The following is a 27,218-nucleotide window of genomic DNA, read 5'->3' as shown; positions in this document are numbered from 1 at the left end:
ATTCAGGTATCAAAACAACATGCTCGCTTCTTTAAGCCTCCCGAGTGCTTAAATATGGAAATTAATCTAAACAGATACATAACATAAAAAAAACATACTTGGTGCAAAAGGAGGCTAAATTACTTTGTGTCTGAACTAAACATGAATCTGATTGTCCACAACAGTGATTTCTTCATATTGACCTGTTCAACAACAGCACTGCAGCACCCGTTCTCCAGAGGTCGTGCAACACGACGGACTCTTCATGGAAATCAATGCCACAGAAAAGAAGCAGTACCCGCTCTACTCTCATTACCATGTCAGCAGAAACGTCAGGAGTACAGTACAGATGGCCTCAGGCAGCCTGCTTCAGGAGATTCGCCTGGGTGTCTTGTAAGATTACTGTCTCCTTTGGTGACGGTTTGGATCGTATCCCAGATCCCCTGTGTTCCAAACAGAAAAATGCAAATATGAATTAATCAGTTTTTCTCTTGCTCTCTCCTCTCAACTGAATGTGCCTTTTATGCACAAGTAAACCATGACGATGGAGCATTTGTTGCCTTGATTACTTGCCGTGCGTTAACACGAGATCTCACGTGTCGCTACGGAAATGAAGCGTGTGTCCCGTTCGAAATCTCACCTTTCCTCCACGTCTTGCACTGTGTCAGGAAGGGGAACGCCAAGAGTCTCTGGGAGGAATACCCCGGCCAGCCCACTGATGATAGGAGCCCCTCCATAGATCAAACCGGGCAGCCAGGCGATGTAGTCGCCTGTGAGGAGCACCATCGGAGCCACCATGGCGCCGACACGAGCCATCATGGACACCCATCCCATACCGGTCTGACTGAGGAGCAGAGAGAAAAGAGAAAAATCTAATCAAATCAAATTGAAGAAACATCATTTGAACCACCGTGGAGTGCTGATACAGTCTGAGGCGGTGCGTTTAAGGACAAGGTAGGGTTCTCCAAACTGTGCCTTTAAAAAGTGCACAACAGTTATTGAACTGAATACAACTTGAACATGAAGAAAGAAAAAAAAAACAACTGAAGCCCTTGTTTCTCAGAAACACGAGCGGCTGCACAGTGTGAAGCGCACATATCAGGTCACGTTCATTCCTGCATCTGAATATTTGAAAAACAAATGCGCTTGAGGACTGTTTGTTTGAGGCTGATGAAACCCAGAAAAACACGCCATTCAGGACCGCCGCTGCCTTTTTCCAGAGATTGGTATGATAAACAAACAGACTTCTGCCCCAGAGGACAGTGTGTATGCAAATATCCACAGAACCCCGGTGTCAACAGCACCTCGGATATGCATGGACACACCAGACTGAGACCGAGCAGAATTTGAACCCAGACCGATGGCATGACCCCGAATCTCTAACATCACTCCACAATTCAAAATGTTGCATCATTCAGCTTGCTGACACACACACACACACACACACACACACACAAATGCTCTGTATGTATTTAGAACGAAACCGTTCCTGCCTTTTTATGACCTTTGAACTCATGTATCATCTGGGTCAGTGTCTGCTCTGTTAATCTTTCCCTGTCACTTCGGTGACCCATTTTCTGTCTGTACATCCATCTGTATGATTACAAAGTGCAGCACAACACAGATTTTAAATGAGCTTCGGGCTCGGATGTAAGAACAAGTGTATTTTGGCATATTTCTGTCTGGAAAGTTCCAGGTCTTTGTTACGAATAATGCAGTAGAAGGTAACATGTTACTAGGATGCCACTGCTTGTTCCCTCACACTCAATTTCTGTGAAGAAATGAGTTACTAGACCATCACTAATTCCCTGTAGTGTTCTTGTAACTTGTCATGAATGTTGCAGAGGTGCTCTCTCTCTCTCTCTATCTCTCCCTCTCTCTCTCGTTTTTGACCATCCAGTCTCTGAAAAGAATTATATCATCTTGTGTCTGCCGTCCATGACACAATGAATCTAGCTTGGAGCAAACTCGCCAGTGTCACCGGCCATGCTGACATTAAGCTGGAAGAAAAAAGTCCGAGTCGCTGAACGGAATCCAGGATGACGTGAAAGATTAATCAGGAATCGCGGTGTAAGTCTGCACAGCAGCTTAAGCATGTCACAAATCCAACTATAAATGTTAGTTTTATGCAAGCAAGCGGACTTCGGCATCATGTTCCTGGAAGAAAACTCTGAGGATCACTAGACTTCGATGCATCCACAAGTTGAGTTTGTGTAAAGTGTTGCAGGAACACAAGGAGGAGTTTAGGGGAGACTTCTACACATGAGTGAGCTGACCGTGCCGCTTCGCAGGAATGCTCAGTTTGTATGCACGTCGACAAACGTGAGAGGCTTCACATCAGAGCAAATCACTAGAAAACATGCAGGGAGAATTCAACCAGATCTTCGGAGGCCAGCACAGACGTTCCATTTCATGAGCATCAATGAAGTCATTGCTGACCTGAGTTCTCTGACCCGCACCTCAGTCAATTTGGGAATTGACACGACATAAGTAAGTCCCAACTTTGATCCCAAAGGGAGACCAACGACACTGCTGAGACTACAAAAGAATGGAATTTTATCTACTGTGTGAAGAAAAATTCATTTAAAATAACAGTTTATAAAATGTTTTTGAGCATCTTCCTCCAACTAACTGATCCAGACTTGGTTGAACCTTCAACCATTCAGCTAATGCAGCAACCAGAACGCAGCTATTCACACTTTATTATGACACTGTACTTCAGAAAGACTTTACAATTGAAAATCATACATTTTCCAAAAAACTAGTTACTTTTTTTTTTCCCAATGGCTTCACCATATCCGATCAGCTTTCTAAGCAAAATTTCACTTCAGTGCTTTTAGCTGGTATCCACTACAGAAACTTGGACTTTGTCCCTGTATAAACACAAGCTCTGCGTGATCAATAAAATCCAGACTGAATTCTTAGAAAGTCATTTGATGGAGACACATTTGTTGCCAGGTGAGACTTACCGGATTATGGTTGGGTACAGCTCTCCTGAGTAGAGGTAGCAGCAGTTGAAGGATGCGGCGAGACAACCTTTTCCCACCACGGCCAGACAGGTGCGTACGGTCTGTTTGTCTGAACAAAGGTGCAATGCATCGTGAGATCGCTGACCGGCTCCCGCGCAACCTCACATGTGTGATAAACCACCCAGCTGTGTCATACCAAGAGGCACCAGCAAGTTGATCAAAATAGTGATTCCAGCGATGATGAGCGCGCCGCACTGTGAAGGCCGGCGGCCGATAAAGCTCATGCAGATAGTTATGGCGATTTTAGCCGGGATGTCGACGGCCCCGAAGATGACTTGTATCAAGTAGATGTCCACCCCAAACTTCTGCAGATCCATTGCAAGACCGTAGTACGCAAAGCTGGTTGATAACCTGTAAGTATGAAAAAGAAAGCAAAACATGTTCAGAGTCTTTGCAGTTTTATCAGAGGTAGCTTTAAAAACTGCCACACAAAGTGCAAAGTGTGTACCAGACAGCGCTGAGGCTGAGGGTCATGACCCTCATATGGGGTGTCCGAAACAGATCCAGGACGGTGTAGGAGCCCTGCGCACTGGACAGCTCTTTCTTCATGGACTCCTGGAGCGTCTGCACACAAACCCGGAGTAATATCACTGCATCATCTGCTCACACACAACACACACACACACAGATGCCACCATGTCAAGGACCCACAACTTACTTTAATATTAATTTTTTCCCCTTCCTCCTTGTGTCCGTTGAATTTTGCCACACTTTGGAGGTTCTTCACGGCTATATCGGGCTTGTTATTTAGGGCTAACCATCTTGCAGATTCATGAAACCACCTAAAAGAAACATTTGTTTTGAGCGTTTGGTTAAAATATGATGTTTAAAATAATAATAAATAACCTCGATGGGAACTATTTGCTGTTACATGCTTAGAAGACAACGATAACTTCAGGGACTGTTCCATTTACCACAAGACAGACTGGATGCTAGAGGAGCTCACTACACTCAGAAAGATGTCTCTGCAGTTTCTGGTTTCTCTCAGCTCAATTTCACACGCCACACTTTTAATGCATACAGCCATTCGTCTTCTCTACTGTTTTAACTGGGTTAGGGTCATGGAGGGCTTTAATCAGTCCCACAGAGCCAGACAGTGAGGCACGCTTGCTTGCACACACACACACAATAGTTCAGTCACCTATTTAAATAAAATGTTTGTGTCTGACCTAAAAAAAATAATAATAACACATGCAAACTCCACTCTTGTATCTGTATGTGTGCATTTATGATGTGTGCTACATGCACATGTACTAATGCATAATGTAATGGAATGTATAGTGACACAGTGTCTGCATGTATCTAACAACAGTTGTGGGATAACATCAGCCAAAAGGCTAAGAAGGGCAAAAAAATAAATAAATAATTGAATATGTACATTTTCTTGATGATCTTTCCTTTGTTGGCAGTCTGGGGATCTGGAGATTTTCTCACTGTGAGTCAGGAGTGTTCACCACTAATGTGTGTGTGGGCCTTTTTTATACATCCGTGTAGTTGTCTGATTTTTTTTTTCCTCTTCTTTTGTGCTGTGCAACTCACCAAGCAATCAGGAAGAAGACATAAAAAGGCAAAGACACGGCCAGGGTCAGCCACCTCCAGTCTCGTAGGAAGTAGGCGATGACGGCCAGGATCAGCTGGCCCACCGTGTAGCAGTAGCCTGTTAAAGTCCCCATCAAAGTTCGCACGCGGGTAGGGATCCATTCCACAACTGCAAATTGAAAAAAAAAAAGCCACAAGTTGATCATTGTTTCAGCACCCTTTCCACGTGAGGCTGCTTTTCCTTTGAGCGTCTTACTGAGAGAGAAGGTGTTGAGTCCCACGCCGGACAGAGCCATGCCACAGCCGAACCGGAACAGACAGTACATGGAGAAGGAGGTGGAGAAAGCAACGCCTGTGCCAGACACCGCCATCAGCAGGTTCGAAATGAGCACCAGGATGCGCCGGCCATATCTAGGACAGAGGAATGAGCCACTCGAATTACTGCCTGACTTTATTGCATTGTTAGGCGCAGAAGAGAAGTGGATGTGATGCAGATTGACATTACCTGTCTGCAAGGCCTCCGAAGACAATGGCTCCTACTAGCACACCTCCCATGTAGACAGTTTGTCCCATTTGCTTTAAGGAGCGCATGTCACACACTAAATCCCACTAAAATATGAACACAGGTTAAAGTCTTTACACCGTTCGAGTCGAACTTCACAGAAAAATGCAAACTAATCGGTCCTCACGTCTGATATGATTGTGGAGCTCATCTCAGTCATGTTATAGGACCATCCGTCTGCACATCCCTGCAACTCAGCATCCTCAGCATCCCACTGCTGCCCAAAATAGGAGCTCCCGTTCTTATCCAGGAGGTGCCACTGTGGAGCAGTGTAACGCTGGCATCTGTGTGGATTTCCCTTGTGGTCCAGTGGCACTGTGATCTGCAGGATTTCCTCCGGGCTCAGCTGGCTCTGAGACACGTTGGAGTGGGCGCTGCAGTAGTGAGGCGGCACGGCGGCCACAAAGTTCTGCAGCAGGTTGTGACTGGCCATCATCAGGACAGGTATGGACAGGAGGGTCACGTGCACGATCTGAAAGCGCCCCGTGCCACCCACCTGATCCAAGAGGTCACCAAAAGCCATATTTCACCTCTAAAATGGCTCTAAAATTATTATTTTCGGTTCCCGGATTAAAAATTGGTTGTGCGAAATAGAGCAGGCTGTTTCTGCACCTGTGACAACATTGAAAATAGCATCAGCTGCAAAAACCACTCAGTGTGCCACTTCAGAGTGTTAAATAACAGGAAACTTGCAAGACTTACCTGGTAAATTAGTCCTTTCTTGTTGCATAAGGCATGCAGGGAAAAAATAAATAAATCTGCCAGTTTACTCAATGTGGCAATTTCATTAAAACAACTCGCTCATGATGTTATCATTTCACATTAAATCCTGGCAAAGTGTCCCGGAGAGAGCCCTCTTCAAGCTCCCAAAAAAAAGAAAATAAATAAAACAGGAAAAAGTGAAAGACGCCGTCTTGTTGCTGCAGAGTCTTAAAGTGAGTAATCAGCTCTCAAATTCCAACAGCTTCTCAGAACTTTGGATTATTTGAAGTACAGTGAAACCTCCAGAGGTATTACCAGCTCACTCTGTGAGCGCTGAGGTAGAATGCAGAGTCCTTACTGTGCAGAAACAAAGTAGCGGTGAAGTATTTGAGAGCAAATGAGCTCCAGCATCAAGAGTGGGCTCATAACTGGTCAGCTCTTTGCCCCTTTGCACCCAGACACACTCTGTGACCTTTAGTCCTATTTTGATCATCTGTTCATGTGCTGTGCTGCTCTGCCTCCGTACATGTGAGGTTACGCAAAGAATCTATATTTTTCCTGGATTGCTTTGTTTATCCTCCTTTTTTTTCTCTCTTTCTTTTAAACGGATTGTTTCGCAATAGATTTGTACATGAATAGAAGGGTCATTATACACGTGAAGAGAAAACAATGTTCCCATTTCAGAATAAATAAATAAAAACAATAGGTAACAGTTTTACAGAACTTGCAACAGATTTGGATAAACTTTAAACTTTATAGATCCCGCTCAAACACAGCGATCGCAGTCAATAAGTGACTGGAATTCAGATGGAAAAACGTGCTTTGACTCAGCCGCAGCACTTTCTGTAAAGTAACTTTGTTCGTGTTCTTCTTTTGGAGTGCATGCAGCTAAAAGCACATTTCCAAACACATATGTGACAGTTCAGTCTGGCTCATGTCCTGGAAGTGAGCTATGAAGAATGTGTGCATTGTGTAAGGATCAGCATGAGATGTCAAGCCCAATGAAGCTGCAGGTGCACCGAAGAAAAAAAACAATAAACTCTGGGTTTTTTCAGCTGTGCGACTGCTCGGGAAAAAGATTTGTCCCTTTTGATTCCCTCTTCATCGGGTTAGTTTGTAGCTTTAGCCTGTGAAGTATTGGGTTTTTTTTTTTTTTTTTTGGCAAAATAAATGAAAAAGTGCCGGAAAATGAAAAGTGGGATACAAACAGCATGCTACACAGACCTTGTGGACTTTGTGGAAGTTTGAAAAGGTAAAAGCAAAGAGTGACTATCCAAAAAGACAATATTCAGTTACTTTGTGTTCAATCAGTTCCAGCACCTCTGTTTCATTATATAACATGGGTGATGTTGTCTCGAGAATGATACATTTCTCTGGGGAGAAAAAGGGCGCTGAGCATACATGACTGATGCATTGTGTAATTGGATGTAAGAGGTAACCAGGTGTTCACTCATGTGGTATTTTGAAAGTAATTGTGTGTTTCCAGAGGTCTGCTCTGGCATGTAGGAGCTACCAGAGGCCAGCAGGCTCATGACCGAACCAAAACAAACAGAATGACTGCGTCTCTTATTAGGAAGGGCATGATTACATGGGCCGAGTCGGGAGAACTGTGCGTCTCTCACTAAAATAATAAAGATAAGAGATAATCGTAGTGATTACGCTTCCTTACTGGACATGATTGTCTGAGCAGAATTTATGTCATCGATCTAGTTCAGTTTTTCAGACGCTCCAGATATTGATTTGAGGGGACGCAGTCAGAGATGAGAGACACCATACAACCATGTTCAGATGTGGCTAAGCATGCAGTATATCGACAAAAAAAAAGCCCACATGTATTGACCGAATACAGATTTTTTGCTGCTGCGTTACACCCACAGTTTCACCCAAAATGACCTTCACTTCCTCTAACTACTGAACTGAGAATGAGCGCAGGCAGCTGCATCATTTCCAACATCTGCTGAGGCAAACAAGCTCATCAGATGGGTAAACACATATTTATTTATTTGTGTAAGTGCTGTCTACCAATAGACTTTCTAACTCCATAATGACCAGATTGATCGTAATTTGACATGCAAAAGATATTTTTTTTAATTCTGCAATGTTGTTGAGGAGAACTCTTTATAAAGCCCTCAGGGTTTCTTTGTCTTTCCGGCACCGAGCCACATACTGAACTATGAGACTGTAAACAGTTTCTGTGTTTGGATGTGCTAAACTAATAAATAAATGCATTAAAGTCCATCTGGCGGTAAACATCCTGAAAGCGATATAATTAATATGCATGGTTTATACACACAACCTACAGACACAGGCAAACATCCCTTAAGAATACAAAATATGGACTTCAAAATGCGTTAAACCTGCATCTCACGAAGGAACGTTCAATTCATCGGCTGGAACAATGTCGGGTTTTTTTACACAGCCGTCGCTTCAAAAAACAAAGGAAGTTACAGGAGAGAACGTGGACATTCTTTAACAGCGCGTTCCCCCGACTACGTGTTTCAAGCAATGCAGTTTTCTGACCAAACGGTGTTCAGATTCATGCATGAGTTCGCTGTGGGTTCACTATGTATCTGTACAAGACAATATAGTTAATATTTAAAACGTTGTCCCTCCATGTTCTTCTGGTCCTGAATTGTGATGGTACTCCAAAGTTCTGAGTTAAAGTTATGACTTTGTACAGCCACCACACCAACCACCGGCAGTTGTAGTGATTTTCTTTTGCACGATAAAAAAAAAAAGAAAAAAACATCAATACTATTTTTTTCAAGACAAAACAGACATTTTTTCATTTCTTTCTTGTAAACTCAGCAGGTGATGTAAGAGTGGAGCTAACCACCGAACTGCTGAGATGATCAAAACAGGTCCGTGGTGTCGACCTGACCTGGTTTGTTGTAAATACGTTGCTGAGTGATGCTACTCTGCCGTTAACGCCTAACTCGTTTCCACGCTGTTAACATGTAACTCATTTCCGTATCGCACCTCCAGCTGGTGTTGGTCAATTCTCGCAGGAGCAAGGGTCTCCCAGGCACACATTTACAGACTCTCTCCTTTTGTTCCGAGGTTATCTGACGTCCTTCAGTAACTCTTGTCTCTGAACTTTAAACTTGTCAAAAGAGGCAAGGACTGAATTTATCGCTCAGGTGAGTCTTCAGCTGCAATCACGTTGACGCCGGTGAAGGAATTACGTGCGCTCGTGTAGCGAGTCACATTTTGGCCTACACACAAAGTACAGAATGATTTAATCTTTATGAAAACGCCGGTAGTCTACTGCCAATTATTTCACTTTTCATACGAAAGATACTTTTTTATCTAAAGGTTTTGAGAGCAGTTTGGAATATCAGATAACACGGCTGTAAAACCTTCATCGTCTCTGTTTCCTGTTTCACCTTCAGAGTCACTCGGCATTTTTTTTTCTCCTTGAACAAAGTGAGAAATGTTGCATCTGGAGATCCACTGACCATTTATTACATCAACCATACAACCAAGTTAATACTGCTCACATAAAGATTTTATTTTTTCAATGGAAATGATGAGTGACATTCTCAGTGAAGCCATTAAACATTGACATTACCTTGACTTCAATATTGATTTGGATTGGACGGTGCATATTAATGAACAACACTATCTGAGGACTTCACACAAGGTTATTGGTTTTTTTTTTAATTTTATTTAAAGGAATACTCCGAAGATTTTGGACCCACGCCCTATCCCTATCATTATTATGGTGAGACAAGATCATACATATCTTTATTGTCTCTCTGCGTCCAGCGGCTGGATCCCAGCTGTTAGCATCGTAGTTAGCTTAGCTCAACTGCTGGAGGTGAAGAGGAGACAGAGCCGGACTGACGAAAGTGGACAAAATACTCCTTCCAGTGGTCCAGGGGGCGGCGTATTAGCACGTGAAGTAAATCCGAATGGTTATAAAACATTTTAAAAGACGTGTTTTCCTTTTCAATCCGTTAAAATAGCGTTTTGATACACACAGATCTGCGCAAGCATAGTGCTCCACAGAAGGATATACCGGCGCACAGCGGCTGAGTCTATGGCTTCTACTGCTGTGCTCCAGTATATCCTTCCATGGAGCGCTGCGCATGCGCAGGTCTGTGTGTATCAAAACATTATTTTAACGGTATAAAAAATGATAGGGATAGGGCGTGGGTCCAAAATCTTCGGAGTATTCCTTTAACCTTTATTTATACATGTGGGCCCCATTGAGACCCAAGGTCTCATTTTCAAGGGAAACCTGTTGTAAAAAAATGGATTTAGCACAAAGCTGTATAAGAATAATATATACAACAATGATAATAAAATAAATTTGGTCAAAATTATAATTCTTCAAAATTTTGTAGGGTAAATATAATATTGACTATCTTTTTAAGGTTTTTTTTTTAATTTAGGTTGGAGTAAACACAATCCCCAAGGTACCTGAAGTGAGCAACCACCTTCAATTCTTCTGCAAAGGACAATCTCACACACACACACAAACACACACACACACACACACACACACACACACACACACACACACACTGCTTTGTGTCACTTGTCAAACATCATAAAAACAGTTTTTTTGGTATCAAGTATGAGACAGTTCAATCTCAGCCAGTCTTGTATTTTGGAAAGACCTTAGAAAGGTTCACAGTAATTGACACTTCATCCTCTCCCTGAGTGAAGATCTCTATATGTCAGCTGGTCTTTCTGGAAGATTATAGGAATGTTGTACTTTATTATAGGAATATATAAGTTTCAGAAAAAAATTATTATTATTTCTAGCTGTGACCCATTTCCCTCACTGCTGAGAGGAAACACGCCCATGTGACTGGTGTGATTTTGAGATCTGTGTTGATTGTACCTAAAGATCACCATGACTGTTTGTACCAATGTGACCTTGCTGGAACAGGAATATCAGGAACCGAAACAGGACGTTCTACAACATATTTGCTTTCTCCCTCAATAAAAGATAATTTATTTCCAAATATTGAGCAGGTGAGTCCCAGACAGCCTCAGATTAGGTTGTATTCTTTGACTTGACTCATCAAAAACCATAAAACATTGAGTTTTCACCTAGAACTTCGCTGACAACAAGGAAAGGCCTGATCCAAGAAATACTCATCCAAGAACTATGGTGACGAAGTGAACATTTAAACAGTGTCACTCCATGTCAGTCAATGTTCTCACTCAGGGAGATAAATGTATCGCTTTCTCCCCTTCACCTCCTCTTTTTGCTCTGCATGGTAGCAACACTGCTGCTAACAGGCACATCTGGGAACTTCAGCTTGGAGCTTTTCATGTGTTTCACTATAGGTGGGATCTGTGGTTAAAAAAAAAAGATCAGTTGAGAAGAAATTACATTTGCGATATTGACATTGTTAGGTATTGTGGGGAAATATATAATAATGAGACTTAATTTACATTCTCGGTGAGAGATATTAGGAAGTTTCTTTCAGTATGTTACAGGCAAACCAACCATGACGCAATGTTAGCGTTTAATTTCTAAGAAATGCTCCAAGGATTCTTCTAAAAAAATTAATATAAATAATAAATCAAAGACAGATTATGTAACTTTTTTTTTGACAGTCTGCTGTAATTTCTGGATTGGGAGAAAAGTTTCCAGGTTTTCAGGTGCTTTGTTTGGTTTTTTTTGTTTTTTTTTTACCGCAGCAGGTTATCAGCTTGGCCCATGATAACATCTGCTGCCCTCTGGCTGCACGCCACCATTTAAAGGCAGACCACAGAGTCAAAGTCCTGCATGTGGTCTCGTGCTGTTGTCGTCATTCATGGGGCCGAGGGGGCTTTGGTGTATTAATCACTAATCTCACCGCTGGTGCAATTGTTTGTTCTTCTTTTTCTGGAAACTCCTCATCCGCTTTTTTTTTTTTTTTTATTTTGTTTTTTTTTTTTTGTTTTGTTTTTGTTTGCTCGTGTTTTACTGGCACCCTTGACCACTTAGTGCCCATCAAACATCAGTTCAGGAGTCCATCATGAACATATTGACATCATGGCTGATTCAATATTTGCTATAAATCACCTTGACAGGTTTGATGGCTCATGCAATTTCAGATTAATTACAAATAATCGTGTTCTTGCACGCGAGGGTAAGATCAACAGCAGAGAGCCTCTTTTCATTTTCAGACATCATGCAGAGTCTGGCTGGGTCTCGGAGGAAGCTGACAGCGCTCTCAGGTTTTTATTTTCTGCCTTCACACTAGGATTCCTCCAGTTTGAGCTGAAAGGAAGGGGGAAAAAAAACATCCAAGGCTTGCACACAGAAGATCCATCATACAAAACACGGAGAGGTGTTTCAGCATTGACATCACCGCTTCCTTTAAATTACAGACTGGACTCGGAAGCCTTGAGGATGATTGAGAGCTTTCTGTTTTTCACGGTATCTAATTATACTTTCGTGCTTTTCCACCCAATCATTGATGTCATCATTAAAGAGGCCCTTTTTTTTCCCTCTTGATATTGCAATTACACTCCGTTCTGACATCTGTCAGATCTATTGAAGCGGCACAATGGGCAACGCATACAATAGATGGAGATAAGTCGTATGGGTAGTAGTATATACAGCCCTCTGAAAACGCTCACATATTCACTGGGAAATACAAACTTTCGCCCATCAAATGGTAAACGTGTCAAGGGTTTTTGTTTTTTTTTTTTTTGCTTTTTTTCAGTCTAGAGCGAGAAATGTTAAAACTCTACTCTGACATTGTCAGAATGTTTTTACATGATATATGTCTGTCCTTGTAGTTTAATCAGACGTTCACTGTCTTCATCACTGTGTTATCTTTGAATTTGTTTGTCAAACCACTATAATGTTCTTTAAAGTAGGAACTAACCAGACTTTTTAGACTTTAATACCACTGGTGTCACTGGAAAAGAAGGTGTGAATGAAACAAGCACTCAGTCATGAAACAGACCAAAGAAGCCTCTCAGACGGTTGTTGTATTTAAGACAAACTTTGCTCAGAAAGCGACTGATACAAGAGTTTATATTTTTGAATAAAAAAATAAAATTACAAAGCCGACCACAAAGGTTTTAATCCACTTCTGCACCCCTGATTCTTTCAACAGTTTTATTACACCGGTCTGAAACCTGGATATTGTGAATATAGAGCAATGAACATGTAAACGTTTTATGGGATGGGGTGTGATGCGTTGTAAAGAACATGGACGCAGGTTTGCGGGGGCTTTTATGAGACAAACAGTATCCGCCATGTAGGTTCCAAGGGCACTCGAACCTACAGGGAAAGTTGATGCGTTGGCTGTTAAGTGGACAGTTTATTGCTTGTCATCGGGGGCCGGGAGTTTCTCGAGCGTGGGCTCCATTCCCCAGATCTCACGAGCGTACTGAGCGATGGTGCGATCGCTGGAGAATTTGCCACAGCCGGCAATGTTATAGATCACCTTCTTGGTCCATTCCTTGGGATTCTGTTGTAAAAAAGGCAAAGTGAATGACGAATTAGGTTTGCATTCAGTTCAATTATTCAATAAATTAAAGCAATGCAGAAAGCATTTCTGAGCACATACCTTGTAAAGAGCATTGACTTTCTCCTGGCATTTAATGTAGTCTTCATAGTCAGCAAAGACCTTAAACCTTTGTAGAAAACAGTGATTAATCATGTGTAAAAACACCCAACATACACTAAATAGAGTGTAATTGCTGATGTGCACGAGTGTTGGATTGTGGGCATGCAAAAGACTTGCAAAAGCTTGCAAGTTTATACACATTCTTATTTGTATGTGAGCATGCATGTTGGCGCCTCGGGCTGCTAATATTCGATGCGTCTCTACCTGTCATGATGCATCAGCATGTTGACGATTTCCTTAAACAGGTCAGGCTGCTTTGGGCTAAAGAAGCCTCCAGCAATCTGGTCAATAGCCTGTTTCAGCTCAGGCAGGCGGTTGTAGTACTCTTCTGCGTGGTATCTAAGCAGAACCAAAGACAAATAAGAAAACACAGTTTAGGGGAAACAGAAGCGCACGCTTGTCACTGTAGTAACCGGCCCATTCACGAGGGAGTAGTCATCGGTTGCTGCGCAGAGACGTCCACAGGTTCCCCAAGGTCGCATCCTTGAGCGTGGAAAAAGCTCAGCTTGTTTGAACAAAACATTGGAGTCGGGGAGCACCAGCAGGCTGAGTGTAAGACAGAGATCAGTACCAGTACCACTGCAGGACTGCAGAGCTGCAGGACTGTCAGACCGGATGGGATTCACTGAGCTGACGCTAAAAAGTCTTGACAGTTGCCCTATCTTGGAGGTATTACCCCAAATGGATGTGATAAGTGGCAACACTCTATGTTCTTATATGCAAAGATATTGCGAGCATGAACCCTTTTTTTTCTGCCTCCGCTCCCATGTATTCCTCCCTGTGGGACTATATCAAGGTCAGATATCAGCTGAGTTGAATGTGGTGAAAAGATTTGATTGGCGGCAGGGCAGAATACGCTTGAAGCATGACAAAAACAACAAAAAAAAATGCTGTGTTTGGAGTGATCGGGGCTTGTGTTGTCTTTTTTTTCTTTTTTCTTTTACCCTTTCATGTCAAGCTTGTCAACGTCATCCACCCTCATGCCGAAGATGAAGAGGTTGTCTTCACCAGCCTCCTCTGCCATCTCAACATTGGCTCCGTCCATGGTACCAATGGTCAGAGCACCGTTCAGCATGAACTTCATGTTGCCGGTGCCAGAGGCCTCAGTGCCGGCTGTGGAAATCTGCTCTGACAGGTCAGCTGCAGGGATGGCTGAAAGATGACAGAAAGGGAGCATTAATGACTCTAACAAGCATTTTGTGCGTGCGTGTGTGTGAGTGTGGATTTTTTTTTAATGCTGTATAATGATTTGGTAATCACCCTTCTCAGCCAGTGTGACTCTGTAGTTTTCCAAAAAGATGACTTTAAGACGGTCGCCGATCACGGGATCGTTGTTGACCACGTCACCGATAGCCGTGATCAGGCGGATGATCATCTTGGCGGTGTGGTAGCCGGGAGCGGCCTACAAGGAAAGCGCAGTGATGAGCGTACAAACACAAGAATGTCTGTGTTGAACTTCTCCTTTTTCCAGTAAAAATCCAAACCTTTCCTCCAATCATGACTGTTCTGGGAGTCCACTGCTTGTTGGGCTCCTTCTTGATACCTGGCAGGGATACAGGGAGATAATAAAACTGAGGCGCTTCGAAAAACGATTTCCTGGCTCTCGTACATAAACTGTGAAGATTCCACGCTATCTGAATGAGAGCTTCTGCAGAGGTTTGTGATTTTGCACTCACGGTTGAAATATGTAATGATGTGCAGGCAGTTGAGCAGCTGTCTCTTGTATTCGTGGATTCTCTTGACTTGAATGTCAAACATGGAGTTGGGGTTGATCTTGACCTTGTAGTGCTCCTCCAGGTGCACGGCGAACTTCAGTTTGTTCTCCTGCGGGACCGAAAACTCTTATTTAGTTAAGTCTATATATCATTCCAGCAGTTTTATGTCTGTATCATATTAAATGTGATACAAGGCACACAAAAAAAAAACCCCAAAACATCTGCAAAGAGGACTGAGAAAACTCACGTTTTCCAGTAATATCAGAGCACTTCTAGGTGATTATTGGCTGTTAAACTCAAAAAGGGGAGTTGGCTGGGAATATATTGTATTTTACAATTACAGGCGGAAACAGATTTAATGAAAGAGTGTCACGATTTTAAAGGAGAGCAGCATCCGGGGGATTTCCAAAATTGGCCATAATATTTGACAAGCACATTAAAGAGCGCTCCACTCCTTTAAATAAAATAATAATAATAAGGTGAAGAGGATCGGTAGCTGCCAGGCTGACCCTCTGACACAGTGAAAAGACACGAAAGAGCTGAGAGCCAATAAACGGGAGCACCAGCTGCTAAATGTTGCGTGTGGGTCAAAAGTAGTGAAGCGTTGCCCTTAAGGTCCGAGGTAACCCTGCTGACTCACACCAGGCTGACCACTAAGCAGCACCCGTCTCTACCCTGGCCTCAGTAAACTGTATTCACTGCATCCCGAGGATATCTACAGTCTACGCAATAAAATAATGATGTTCCCACAGTGGAGAGGTTACTCTGACAGTCTGTTAACAAGACACGGAGAGTTCATTTCACCATTTCAGCTAACAAAAGCAGATAAAAATCCTCACCCGATCAGCTCTGATTCATGAATACACACTCTGAAACTACAGAAAGCTGGGCACAGTGATCACTGTGTCTTCTGAGAAGAATAACAAAGACACACAGTAAAAAAGGAAACTGATTCTAAGATATAAAACAAGATATCAAAAAGACAACATCAAAGTAGTGCTAAAAAAAAAAAAACCCAACCTCATCTTAAAGTTTTGCTTCTCCCTGCATGTTCCCAATCCACAACATGAAGGAAATATTCTTAATGCATTTATTTTGAACCTACGTCCGAGGATGTTTAAATGGCTATTACAACTTTATTTAGTTTCTATCTGTGCTGACACCATCAGCAGTAATCCCGAGTTAATTAGACAGTGCTCAAGAGGAACGCTCTCATGCATGTACATTATTCATGCATACTACATGTAAATAATTCGCCTGAACTTTTGCACCCTCATCAGTTCTGCTTTTAGCTCCTGTTAGTGGCATTATGAACCCTCTCAGTTCATAAGTTATGAAAGCTATAACAGTCAATTCTCCATAGCGATGTAGGAAATAGGGAGAGAGAGAGAGAGAGACAGAGATTCAAAATCTGTAACTCAGGGAACATTGTGAAATTTACAAAAAAAAAGAAAAGAAAAGGACTTTGCATTTATGAAAATGAAGCGAAAAGGGCAAAACTCAGCTTTTCAGTGATCTAATTATTGAACATAACAATGTGCAGACCTTGTTATGAAACCAGACTGGCCAGCCCTGCTCAATCAGCTCCCCCTGAACTGTTATCCATGGAGTCATGTAATGGCTTTGAATCATTTTAATTCTGAGGATGGAACAAACTGCAACTGCTTCTTGGGCAAAATGTCACTCGAGTTAATTTGGCAAAATTTCAACCCCGAGATTATGCTGTCTTGACATAAATTGTTCACCACCTTAGGCCTACTATTAAGTTGCCTTAACGTTACGCCTACAAGCTTCTTTTAAAAATGTTTTCACTGCATAACATTGCAACTACTACAGTCAATAGCTCTCTCCAGCCAGGCCTTTTTCCAGAAGCCCTGCAGACAGCTCTTATTAAAAAAAAAAAGAAAGGAAAAAAATTACAATCTGGATGCCTAAGTAATAAATAACTTCAGGCCACTGTCAAACCTGCCCTTTTTAGCAAAGTCTATTTAACAGGCTGTTTTCGATACTTCCTTACTGCAAAGAAGTTCATTTAAAAGCTTGTCAAATGGATTTTAAACACTCAAATCACAGACACTGCACATGCGAAACACTTAGACAATAGATCTTTCAGCAATGACAGGTTGGAAATGACAATTCTGGTGTTAATTTTCCACACAGGCTTTCAGGCCTTATGATGAAATGGGCTAAAAGCTATTTGTACCATACTGAATTCCTAAGAGCATGCTGTTTTTTGGACATTGAAAGAAAGTTTGTCACACACACACGCACACACGCACTCACGTTCATACACACAAGCAATTTAGATTCACAAATTACCCGGACTTGTTTTTTGTGCCACAGTACTCCCCATGAAGTAGGAGTGCTGCCCACTACTCCATACGACGACCCGCGGCTGTGTCTGCAGTCGTCTGTGTGTGAGCTGCCCAGTTGGAGCACTCCGGCTTGGTGCTGCAGCACGTTATAAAAACTGTGCCTCCTTCGAGGCAGTTCTTGGCTTTTCTTTGCTGGCCTCCTGCCAGGGTCACAAAACACCTTTGGGATTCGGTGTTTTGCATCTCAACGCATCGTGTAGCCTATATGACATCGGGCGTATGACTCCTGATATTACTGGAGGTCATTTTCTTAGCAGTCTAATAGTGAGGAGATTCTCAGTCTGGGGATGATTCAGCAGTCCAGTTACATTACATGAGGCATTACTGGACTGTGTTGGGAGTGATGCTGCACCACCGCCTGTCTAAAGGAACGACTCAGGAGGTCCGTGGTTCTGTACCGGAGGTCATGTCTGCTTATGCAGTGATACGCTCCGTGAAGAACTCTGATGGAGACACGATAAACACTAGAGTAGGCAGAGTGTATCTGAAGGCACCAATTTTATCAGATTCCTCCTCATCCGGTATCTAGCGAGGAGCTCGAGCAACAGGCAGATACAACATTTACAATATCGGGATGTCTGGCGATGAAAACAGTAGCATGGCTACTGGTTACTTACGATTAAAAGGTCAAAAAGTGGGGAAAGTGGTGACTGTCTTCATTTTGAAATGACAAAACTGTATCTAAACACCTTGAAACATTTTAATCGCCACATATTAAAAGACACCTTGCAACACACCCGCTAAAACAGAGAGACATGTCAAGTGTCAGCAAAGCCAAAGCAATTGCACTGCAGCCCACTCCTGCACCGTGTGAACATGTTTTTTTCTTTATTGCTGTTGATTTTATGCTGTTGTTTTTATTTATTTTGTTGTATTGTGAATCGTCTTTGAGTGTTTTGAAAAGCGCTATACAAATAAAATGTATTATTATTATTTATTATTATTATTATTTATTATTATTATTATTAACACCTAATTGTGGATTGTGTGGGTCTTTCTTTCTATATTCGGGATTCTATTGTGAATGGTTCTACTTTTGTACTTTCATGCATGTGCTTTGTTATTCTCATACAGGTGCAAATAAATTATTTACACACTTTTTTGGTTTGGTGTTTTGCATCTCAACATAGCATACACCATCTAGATCCATCCATCACATACACTAATGATTATGTTGTTTTTTTGTTGGATGAAAGTGGATTTAAGTCAAATGAAATGTTTTTTTTTTCTATCTGGTATTATCTTTTTTTCATGAGAAGGTCATGAAATTCACAGTGCGCCCCAGCTGTTTATTATTGAAACACTTTGTGCTTTTCACATACAAGTGAAAAATGCCAGGAGAGCTCTCTAAAGCGTTTCAGGCTCTAAGGAGAACATTTCTCAAGGTCTGCGTTTGGTAACGTGGAATTTTTGAATCTGAAATTCATAAAATAGAAATTTCTCTTCCTGTCTTTTTCTTCAATGATGTTGAAGTCCTGTCACAGATTTGAGAAAAATCTAACCGAGTGATATTTTTCTCACCTGCTTGACTTTGGCAACGTCACGAATGAAGGCATCGTCGTTGACGTATTCACGGAGGGCCTGCAGCTGATCGAGGTCACGAATGAAGTCCTCGCCAATCCTCTGTGGAGCAATTAGTGAAGCAAATTCAATACAAGTATTGTTCCCTGTTACAAAGTGCAAACGGAATATCAGCTCTGCGTTGTTTGTGTGTTCGGCTGCTGACCTCGGCAATGACCTCAGCCAGCCCCGGGTTGCACATAACCAGCCAGCGGCGGGGAGTGATGCCGTTGGTCTTGTTCTGGAACTTATGTGGCTCCATTTCATAGAAGTCCTTGAAACTGCAGACCGAGCAAAACAGGACATGTATCACTCAGATGACATGAAAGCCAATAGAAGAAACTAAACACAGGCTGTGTATACCGCACTCTTTCGTTCCTGTACTTTCTTTCTTTCTATTTTTTTCTCTCACAATGCAATCCGGACAAACTGCTGTTTATTTTAGGGACATACACTGTAGCTTTGAGGATGTCAGAGTGGATCTGGGCCACGCCGTTGACAGCATGAGAACCCACAATGCACAAGTGGGCCATATTGATCCTCTTCTGTCCTCCTTCCTCAATGAGGGACATGCGGCGGAGACGGTCATTGTCACCGGGATACTTAGCCGCAACTCTCTGCCAAAAGAAAAGGAACATTTCTTGGTTGCATATCTTCATTTTGCTTGCATAATTGCATTCCAGTTGGCATACGTGTGAGAGCGCAAGAGCACACTTCTTATTATCAAACTGCGATCAATAGGATAATTACCTTCGGCATGAAAACGTATTAAGCTCAGTGTATGGCTGTGCAGATCTGGCTGTCAGAAACAATTATTTATCCATTCAGCAGGAGGGAATGAAGCCCAGTTCTGACAGATGTTGCAATTAAAAGTCAATCAGCACCATTTAGTTCATTGGCTTTCACATTACGCCACTTAGGATTTCGTGCCAGACTTTAAAAGCTTGCCCCCTATATGTATCTCATTGCACAATGACAATGTAAAGGCGTTTTACAATTAAAAAAAAAACAATACATCAAATGATTCACTTAAAAAAAACAACAACTTTCTGTTAAGGCTGATTATGTTATTAATTTAAGATTTCACATGAGGCATCTTCCATTGATTGTATTATGATGGTACACAATGCAGTGTTCCACACTGACCTCCAGGTGGCGACGGTTGATCTCATAGACAATTTCCAGGTGACGGGGCAGCAGATGAGCAAACAGGTCGACCGGCCAGCGCTCCAGAGCTTCAGGAAGGACTGTGTGGTTGGTGTAGGCACAGGTGCGCACACAGATGTCCCAGGCCTAAAAAAAACAACAACAAAATAAAACAGGAAAAATAAGAAAAGGCTTATGAAGCTCTGTGATTTCCATCTTTGATCCTTACAGTCCAACAATCTATCCATTTGTTTTTGACACCCAACCTGGGGTGGCTGGGATGGGACTAAAATAAAATAATCATCAGCAGGAGTATGTTCAAAATATACAAGGGGGGAAAAAAGGAGTCAGAAAACAAGACCTTGTGAATCACGTAGAAGAAATCACGGTGTTGACAGCACTGTCCTTCCTCACCTTATCCCAGGAAAGCTTCTCCTCATCAACCAGAACCCTCATCAGCTCAGGAATAGCCATGGCTGGATGGGTGTCGTTCAGCTGGATGGCGACCTGAATATGCAGAACATCATTAAAAGTCAATACAGAATTAGACTTTGCCTCAGCAGGGCTTTTGTAGATACTATTCATTTCAACTATTCTCCTAAGGTATAATAAAAACCCACGTACAACCTGTTCAACACACTGACAGAGGCAATTAAATGAAGACCCAGAGAGAACATCATGGGAAAATCCTTTCATTTCTGACAGAAACTATTTTGTTGAGTTTTTCACTTCACCTTGTCAGGCAGTTTGCTGAAGTCTGTGCGAGCGATCTCCCTGGAGCCAAACTTAGAGACCTTGAAACGACGGATGATGTCTTGCAGGGTGGCAGACACCACAAAGTATTCCTGCTTCAGACGGAGCTCCTTTCCTTCAAAGAACTGAGGGTAAAGACACACATTTGTCTCTTTTTGTTCATCTGGCAAACATGAATAGGTTTTCTTATACATTAAACATATGCCTTCCCGTGATAAAAAGTATCTTTAGTTCATGGGCACCTGAAACCAGGTTTAATAAAATATTAACGAGAGCACAGTATGGAAAAGCAGTGTGATATCACACAGCTTCCTTTAGCTTTATGTCTAAAATGTGGATATTTCATAATATGTGTGCTTTGCCTGGAAAATATTCGATAGCAATCAAAGCATATTGATGTAAATCGTGAGTCATTCTCAAAGCTTTCCAGAGTTCAGGATTTAAATTTGATCATCCTTTAAATGCACATCTAATAAGATACATGGAAAAAGATCTTAAGGGATTGTTCATTGTTTAAAGACTTGTATCTGTTCTAATGCATGCTTAATCTAGGAAGAGCTGTCAATAAACTGTAAGACTAATTATATATGATGAACTGATAGAGCAGAGTTATTGTCTGAGCAAATAATTAAATAGAAAAACTAAAATAATCAGTAATCCTCCAAAGTACGGAGCAAACAATGAGGAGAAACCGAGAAAAAGAAGTCACACTGGAGAACCTGTAACCTTTGCTGGTAGGAGGTGACATTTAAAATGTTCGTGGTGATTGAATTAATAAATATTCAACCTATTCTCTCACTGCTGCTTTATTTCCCACAGAAACCCACAGTGTGATTGAACAGTAGTGAGACAGTGACTGAGGTATGAGGTCCTCCTCGGTTTCCGTGCTCACACGCACAGACATAAATTACAAGACCAGACATGAGTTATGTCTCGGGCTAGATGGTTATCTCCTAAATCCTCCACCTCGAGCCTTCGGGGAGTCGGCACATTGGTCAGGTCTTATGTCAGATTTAAAAGACAGATTCAAGGAAAGCAGGAGGAGTGTACAGAGGCTCCGGCTGAACAGAGAGGACATTGACTGGGGGGAAAATTATGGAAATCCACCTCCCCACTGACCTAAAGTAAGCCCTGCTCTGACATACGGGAGCCGCAGAGTTCACAACCCGCTTTTCTACAGCATCAACATTAATGTGAAAGTCATGTGACCTGTGGGTCAAATCTAGCCAACAATAGGGTGTAATCTGGATGAATTAAAATAATAATAATAAAAAAGAAATGAGCAAGAAATTAAGTGCAGTTTTTCAGACAAATTCCTAATTTGTCCACTGGGTGTTGCACTGTTTCAGTATCATGAGAGGTCAGAATGCAGCACAGAGACCCAGAACTGAGCAGCAGATGCCTGCAATGCCTGTAGGAGCAGAGATCAATTCTGCAGCAGTGAAAGCTAGCAAGCTCATTTGCATATTTAAATAGCACTATTATAAAAGCCATCTGGCCATATGAGTTCTACAAAACAGATTACAATATTAGGATGTAATCTTAAACTCTGCAAAAAAAAGTGACAATCTCATGTTATTCTGAACAAACAGATATTTAAGTTTTCAAATATTTTATCCTGTGAAAAAATGTATATAGGTTATAACATATTTCGCAAAAGTGAATGTTCTTGCTAAATTCATTTTTTCCCCAAACTAAGGGGAAAATTGGAGTTGCCCATATTGCATATTATTGTGCTACATTTTCATCAGTCCAGCCCAAATGATATCAAATTCAGTTGTTTGTTGTTTGTGAACAACACTCGTCAGTGAAGAGGTGCAGGCCCGTGGTACCGAAAGCCGAGCAGTCGGGTCATCTTACGTTGTCATTGGGATACAACACGCGGGAGATGTTCTCAGCCAAGTTCCTGTCCAAAACAGCCTGGATGTAGCCACCAACATTGACTGTAAGATATAACAACTGCATAAACATATTTGATACCAGAGGATTCACACTGCATGGATGTGACGTGGTCGGGAGCTTACAGTCTTTCAGGTTGAATTCGCAGGGTGCCTTGGCAGACCACAGCCTCATGGTGTTGACAATGTTGTTTCTGTAGCCTGGGACGGGGGTGTCGTACGGCAGGGCCAGCACTACCTGTTCAAAAAAAGAGAAAGAGATGGAAACTTGAATGATATGTGTACATTTTCGCTTAAAAAAGACGCGTCAAACAACTTTACAAATCATATTGTCACCTGAGCGTCAACCCATTTGACTCCGTCGGGGCCATGCTCGGTCCTGCCGTAGAATCTCACTGGACGCATGTACTCAGGACGCGCTTTCTCCCAGGGGTTGCCATAGCGCAGCCAATCATCAGCCTCCTCAACCTGGATAATGACATACATTTAGGCCGGAGGAGAAAAACACTCATTAGACAAGCAGCTCCTGCGCTGAGCCAGACATAGAAAATGACAAGGAACATCAGGTTGAAATAATGATAAAGGAAAGTCATCCAGCAGGTGCTTTCAGGTGAAAACAGACATCCTAACAGCTATTCTCAGCCACTGAAGCAAGAAGCTTTAGTTTATGATAAAAGTTAAAGTCTGTCGCTCCATCACCTGCCAGCCGTTGACAATTTTCTGATTGAAGATGCCGAACTCATAGCGAATACCGTAGCCATAGGCGGCCAGACCCAGGGAAGCCATGGAGTCCAGGAAACAGGCTGGAGAACAGGAATGAGGAGTTGCAGGAATTCATTTTATGAGGAACAGACAATATAAGAGAGTAAACAGGGGCAACCAGTCATGTTGTAGAAGAGATGCTCACCGGCAAGGCGACCCAGGCCGCCGTTACCCAAACCGGCATCTTCCTCCATGTCCTCCAACTCCTCCATGTCCAGACCCAACTACAGGAGACAACACGAGCACGATTACACCAGTGGTTAGGGATATTTGCTTCATGCTTGCACGTTTCTAAAGCTCCTCCGCTGTACCTGGTACATGGCCTCGTCACAGGCGTTCTCCAGAGCGAGGTTCACCATGGTGTTCTGGAGGGTGCGGCCCATGTAGAATTCGAGGGAGATGTAGTACACGCGCTACGGTGACAAAACACAGACAGTCACACGGCATGTATGAGTGAACAAAACGATCAATTCTCAGCTGCTTCTCGAGCACTTGTGGAGTTCTTCCATTAACATTGCACGGTCAAGGTTCCACAGAGGGCCCCGGAGATGTATAACGAGGACGGATTTGGCACTGAAACCCAAAACCTGTGAAATCATATGCCAAATGTCACAATCGCAGCCGCGCAGGACTGGCTTGAAATCTTCAGGTTTCATGATTCGGCTTCATGGTTGGGGGTGCATGGTAAATGTGCCACCTGAGCCTGCGGTTAGCCTTTGCCATTTACGCCCCCCTCCTTCACTGACATGGAAGGGCAGACACAGACTGAGGAAGAAAGGCGGCAGAAGAGAGGAGAGGAGGGAACTCTGAGGACTGGAGGACAGATTGCTTCGGGTATTGCATAACGCCAACATTTTGGCCGGGGCAAAAATAGCTCCTGTAGAGGTCACTGTAAAGGTCAGCCTGAGCCCGATACCCTTTCATTGTAGAGTTCAAGTACGAAGCGATACAGAAAACATTTTCGATGGATAAATAAAAATGAATACAAGTGACGGAGCCGGATTATTGATTAGACAACAGGATCTTTTGAATTATATATGAATGAATGTTGGAAATCTGATCTCACCTGTTGAATTCCATTCATTCATTTCATTTTGTTGACTGACTCATTTTCCACCAAAGTATCCACATTAGCAATGAAAAAAAAAATGTCAAATCTGTCGTGATGTTTTAATATGGGCTTTGCTGTTTGTAATTTTCTGCACAAACCTATCCGTGAACTCAGACGTCATCCGTCCTTCAGTTTCCTGCTGAGACCTTTAAGGGATTCACTTTTGACCTTTCAGACTAAAGCACAGGAGCACGGTCGGTGTCAGATGACTTCTGGGGTTTTAATCATATGCTGGACCCAATCAGCATCTTATTAAACTGTTTGAGGGAGCAGACTTATTGTGAAAAGAGAAAGTCTCCCTGCTCAGAATTAATGCTTCTGCGCTTAAATCACAGAAATGTAACTATGCAAAGTAAGAATTTTGATCTGTTTTTAAGAATAAAAATCACTCTTCGTACTCATTGGAGTTAATGATGATCCCGCGAAGGGACATTTTTTTTAAGTTTGAGCCGAGTTTTCACTCTGCCTGTGAACCTTCTTTTGTAATTACGCACGGCTTTGTGTGACATTTGCGAGTAATAATGTGGTGCAGGATTGAATTTTTTGCTGCTTTATTCTAATGAAGTCGGCCCGGCATTGTTCTTGAAAGACTGTTTCTCTCGCTTGTTGGTTAATGACACCACAGTTGCCGAGATACAGCCTGGATGTGGCTGCTTTTACACGAACTCAGGTGCCCTCGGAGGCATGTGTTCATATGACACAAGCTCGGCCTATGTTCTTTACAGTCACACGGGAAGGCAACAGAAGGTCTTGGGGTGGTTTAAGGTTTCAACACACTATAAGCACAGCAGCATAGCAGCTGAGCGTCGTGAGCCCCCCAGTGAAGTTTAAATGTCATGCCTTGGCATTACAGTGGCATCAGGCTGTTAAATGCACTGCTGAAGTCTATAAAGACTGTAATCTCAGTGTTGGAGGAACTATTCACATCCTTTAGTTACTGCAAAGCACAAATTTGGCGGTATGAAAATCGCAGTGTGTGTTCACAAAACAGTGAGAACTCAGAGCGTCACTGTGCTGGTAATACATCACATCCAGTAAGAGCAGTGTGATCAGAAGGTTTCCTGAAGCAGACAACAGTCCTCTTTGAAATGAGTTTGGTATAAATTATGTGGTACGAAGGCATGAAACCAAGAAAAAAAGGTTTTGTATAAAAATCGACGTTTACCAAATCGTGTGATTCATTACTTTTTTTTCTGAGTCTATTTGAAAACATTGGACTTTATTACTAGTTGAAGCCCTGTCATTCAGTTTGAAATGCTCTTTGCTGAACAATGCATCAAATCATTCTAATAATACACAATAATTGGGTCAAATACAGTTAGAGATGGGTAAATGACTCCGGTGTCCTCATATCGTATGAAGGATGAAGCGGTTCTCGGATCAAAAGCAGAGGTGTATTCCTCAAACTAAAACAAGATATGAATCCATTTTTTTCATAACAGATATTAGAATAAAAACAACTTTAAATGTATTTATCATTTTCCAGTTTAACGTGAGTGACACATATAAAACAGCAGCCATGTTAACTGTGCGTCTTTGACTGGAACTTACTTTGGGATCCTTCTCATAGTAGTGCTGCTGGGTTCTGATCCACCTGCCGATCAAGTGGTCCCGCACTGTGTTGGCAAGAGCAAAGTAGTAATCCCTTTTGGTCGCCACATTTCTGTCCTTGACCAGCGTAAAGTGGAGATGTCTGTTGAAGTTCTGCTTCAGCTCTGTGACGTTCTCGACCCCGGCGAGGCCTCGCACTGAAATCTGTTTCTTCCTATCATGGTCAGACAAAGGCTTAGACATGGTGGCAGGAGTTGTGGCGGCTCAGGGCTCTGACTCTGAAAGAATGTATCTGTAACACAGCGAGTACCAGACCCAAACACAGCAAGAGAGGCACCCACGGTGCAGGCTCTGGTTCAGCATTTTAAAGGCACAGCTATTAATATTAAGCAGTGGGAGGGTCTGATACCATCTATTAGGGAAAGGGTGGGACAAACGCGGAGGGCATAGGATGCAGCTTTTCAATTATGTAACTAACAAATAGCAAGGAGGCCTATCCGAGATGTGACTGTCAGGAGGTCGCAGTGTCTTGAATTTGTTTATTTCAGAATATGATGAAAAAGGCAAAACAATGAAGAGAAAGAAGCAGTAGGGAAGTATAAACTTATCAAGTGCGGCCCCCCCGTCTCATGATGCATTTTCATTAACAAAAATAAACCACCCTCTCACCTAACCCTCATCTCGACCCAGTGCCTATATGTGCAATCAATAATTATGAGCCGACCAAAAATAAATATGTAACGCAAGCCTTCAACTGAACCCCTGCTCATCTGCATGATCCTCGTATAACTCTTTTTAAAGAGGTCTGTCGTAGTTCTTCCCTTTATCGTCTCATCGAAGATGTTTCATGATTCCAGCCCACAAAACTGAAAAACACACACTTTTAACAGTAATATGAACACAGTGTTGTTGTTTTTTTTTTTTGTTTGTTTGTTTTTAGATTAAAC

The 27,218-nt window shown here is 42.3% G+C and overlaps 2 protein-coding genes across 2 annotated transcripts; both read right to left on the bottom strand.

Moving 5' to 3' along the window:
* Positions 1 to 119: 119 nt before the first annotated feature.
* Positions 120 to 5,655, bottom strand: slc22a6l (solute carrier family 22 member 6, like). The gene is made up of 10 exons (XM_030100794.1): positions 5,237 to 5,655; positions 5,053 to 5,156; positions 4,804 to 4,958; positions 4,548 to 4,716; positions 3,667 to 3,790; positions 3,457 to 3,572; positions 3,145 to 3,359; positions 2,949 to 3,057; positions 620 to 823; positions 120 to 422 (listed from the first exon to the last, which is right to left on the bottom strand). Exons 1-10 carry the CDS (start codon positions 5,630 to 5,632, stop codon positions 335 to 337), a joined length of 1,680 nt encoding a protein of 559 aa, XP_029956654.1. The 5' UTR covers positions 5,633 to 5,655; the 3' UTR covers positions 120 to 334.
* Positions 5,656 to 12,738: 7,083 nt separating this feature from the next.
* On the bottom strand, positions 12,739 to 26,598 carry pygma (phosphorylase, glycogen, muscle A). The gene is made up of 20 exons (XM_030100787.1): positions 26,272 to 26,598; positions 23,921 to 24,022; positions 23,755 to 23,833; positions 23,547 to 23,650; positions 23,184 to 23,315; positions 22,974 to 23,085; positions 22,810 to 22,892; positions 20,931 to 21,074; positions 20,611 to 20,703; positions 20,197 to 20,343; positions 19,504 to 19,667; positions 19,217 to 19,331; positions 19,012 to 19,113; positions 15,077 to 15,224; positions 14,885 to 14,943; positions 14,661 to 14,802; positions 14,345 to 14,552; positions 13,605 to 13,739; positions 13,341 to 13,407; positions 12,739 to 13,241 (listed from the first exon to the last, which is right to left on the bottom strand). Exons 1-20 carry the CDS (start codon positions 26,512 to 26,514, stop codon positions 13,092 to 13,094), a joined length of 2,529 nt encoding a protein of 842 aa, XP_029956647.1. The 5' UTR covers positions 26,515 to 26,598; the 3' UTR covers positions 12,739 to 13,091.
* Between the last annotated feature and the right edge of the window lie 620 nt (positions 26,599 to 27,218).

The sequence above is a fragment of the Salarias fasciatus genome, chromosome 10 (assembly GCF_902148845.1).
Source record: "Salarias fasciatus chromosome 10, fSalaFa1.1, whole genome shotgun sequence".
Lineage (NCBI taxonomy): Eukaryota > Metazoa > Chordata > Actinopteri > Blenniiformes > Blenniidae > Salarias > Salarias fasciatus.
Note: the sequence above shows the minus strand (reverse complement) of the source record. Positions and strands in the feature narration are given on the sequence as shown.

What these genes read in the sequence shown, in the direction of transcription:
- slc22a6l (XM_030100794.1), bottom strand. Translation starts at nt 5,632, where the DNA reads ATGGCTTTTGGTGACCTCTTGGATCAGGTGGGTGGCACGGGGCGCTTT. An exon ending in GCTCCACAATCATATCAGAC is followed by an intron (nt 5,157 to 5,236) that starts GTGAGGACCGAT and finishes TTCATATTTTAG; the next exon opens with TGGGATTTAGTGTGTGACAT. An exon ending in CTGTACCCAACCATAATCCG is followed by an intron (nt 824 to 2,948) that starts GTAAGTCTCACC and finishes TCTGCTCCTCAG; the next exon opens with TCAGACCGGTATGGGATGGG.
- pygma (XM_030100787.1), bottom strand. Translation starts at nt 26,514, where the DNA reads ATGTCTAAGCCTTTGTCTGACCATGATAGGAAGAAACAGATTTCAGTG. An exon ending in TCAAATGGGTTGACGCTCAG is followed by an intron (nt 23,086 to 23,183) that starts GTGACAATATGA and finishes TTTTTTGAACAG; the next exon opens with GTAGTGCTGGCCCTGCCGTA. An exon ending in TCAACCGTCGCCACCTGGAG is followed by an intron (nt 19,668 to 20,196) that starts GTCAGTGTGGAA and finishes TTCTTTTGGCAG; the next exon opens with AGAGTTGCGGCTAAGTATCC.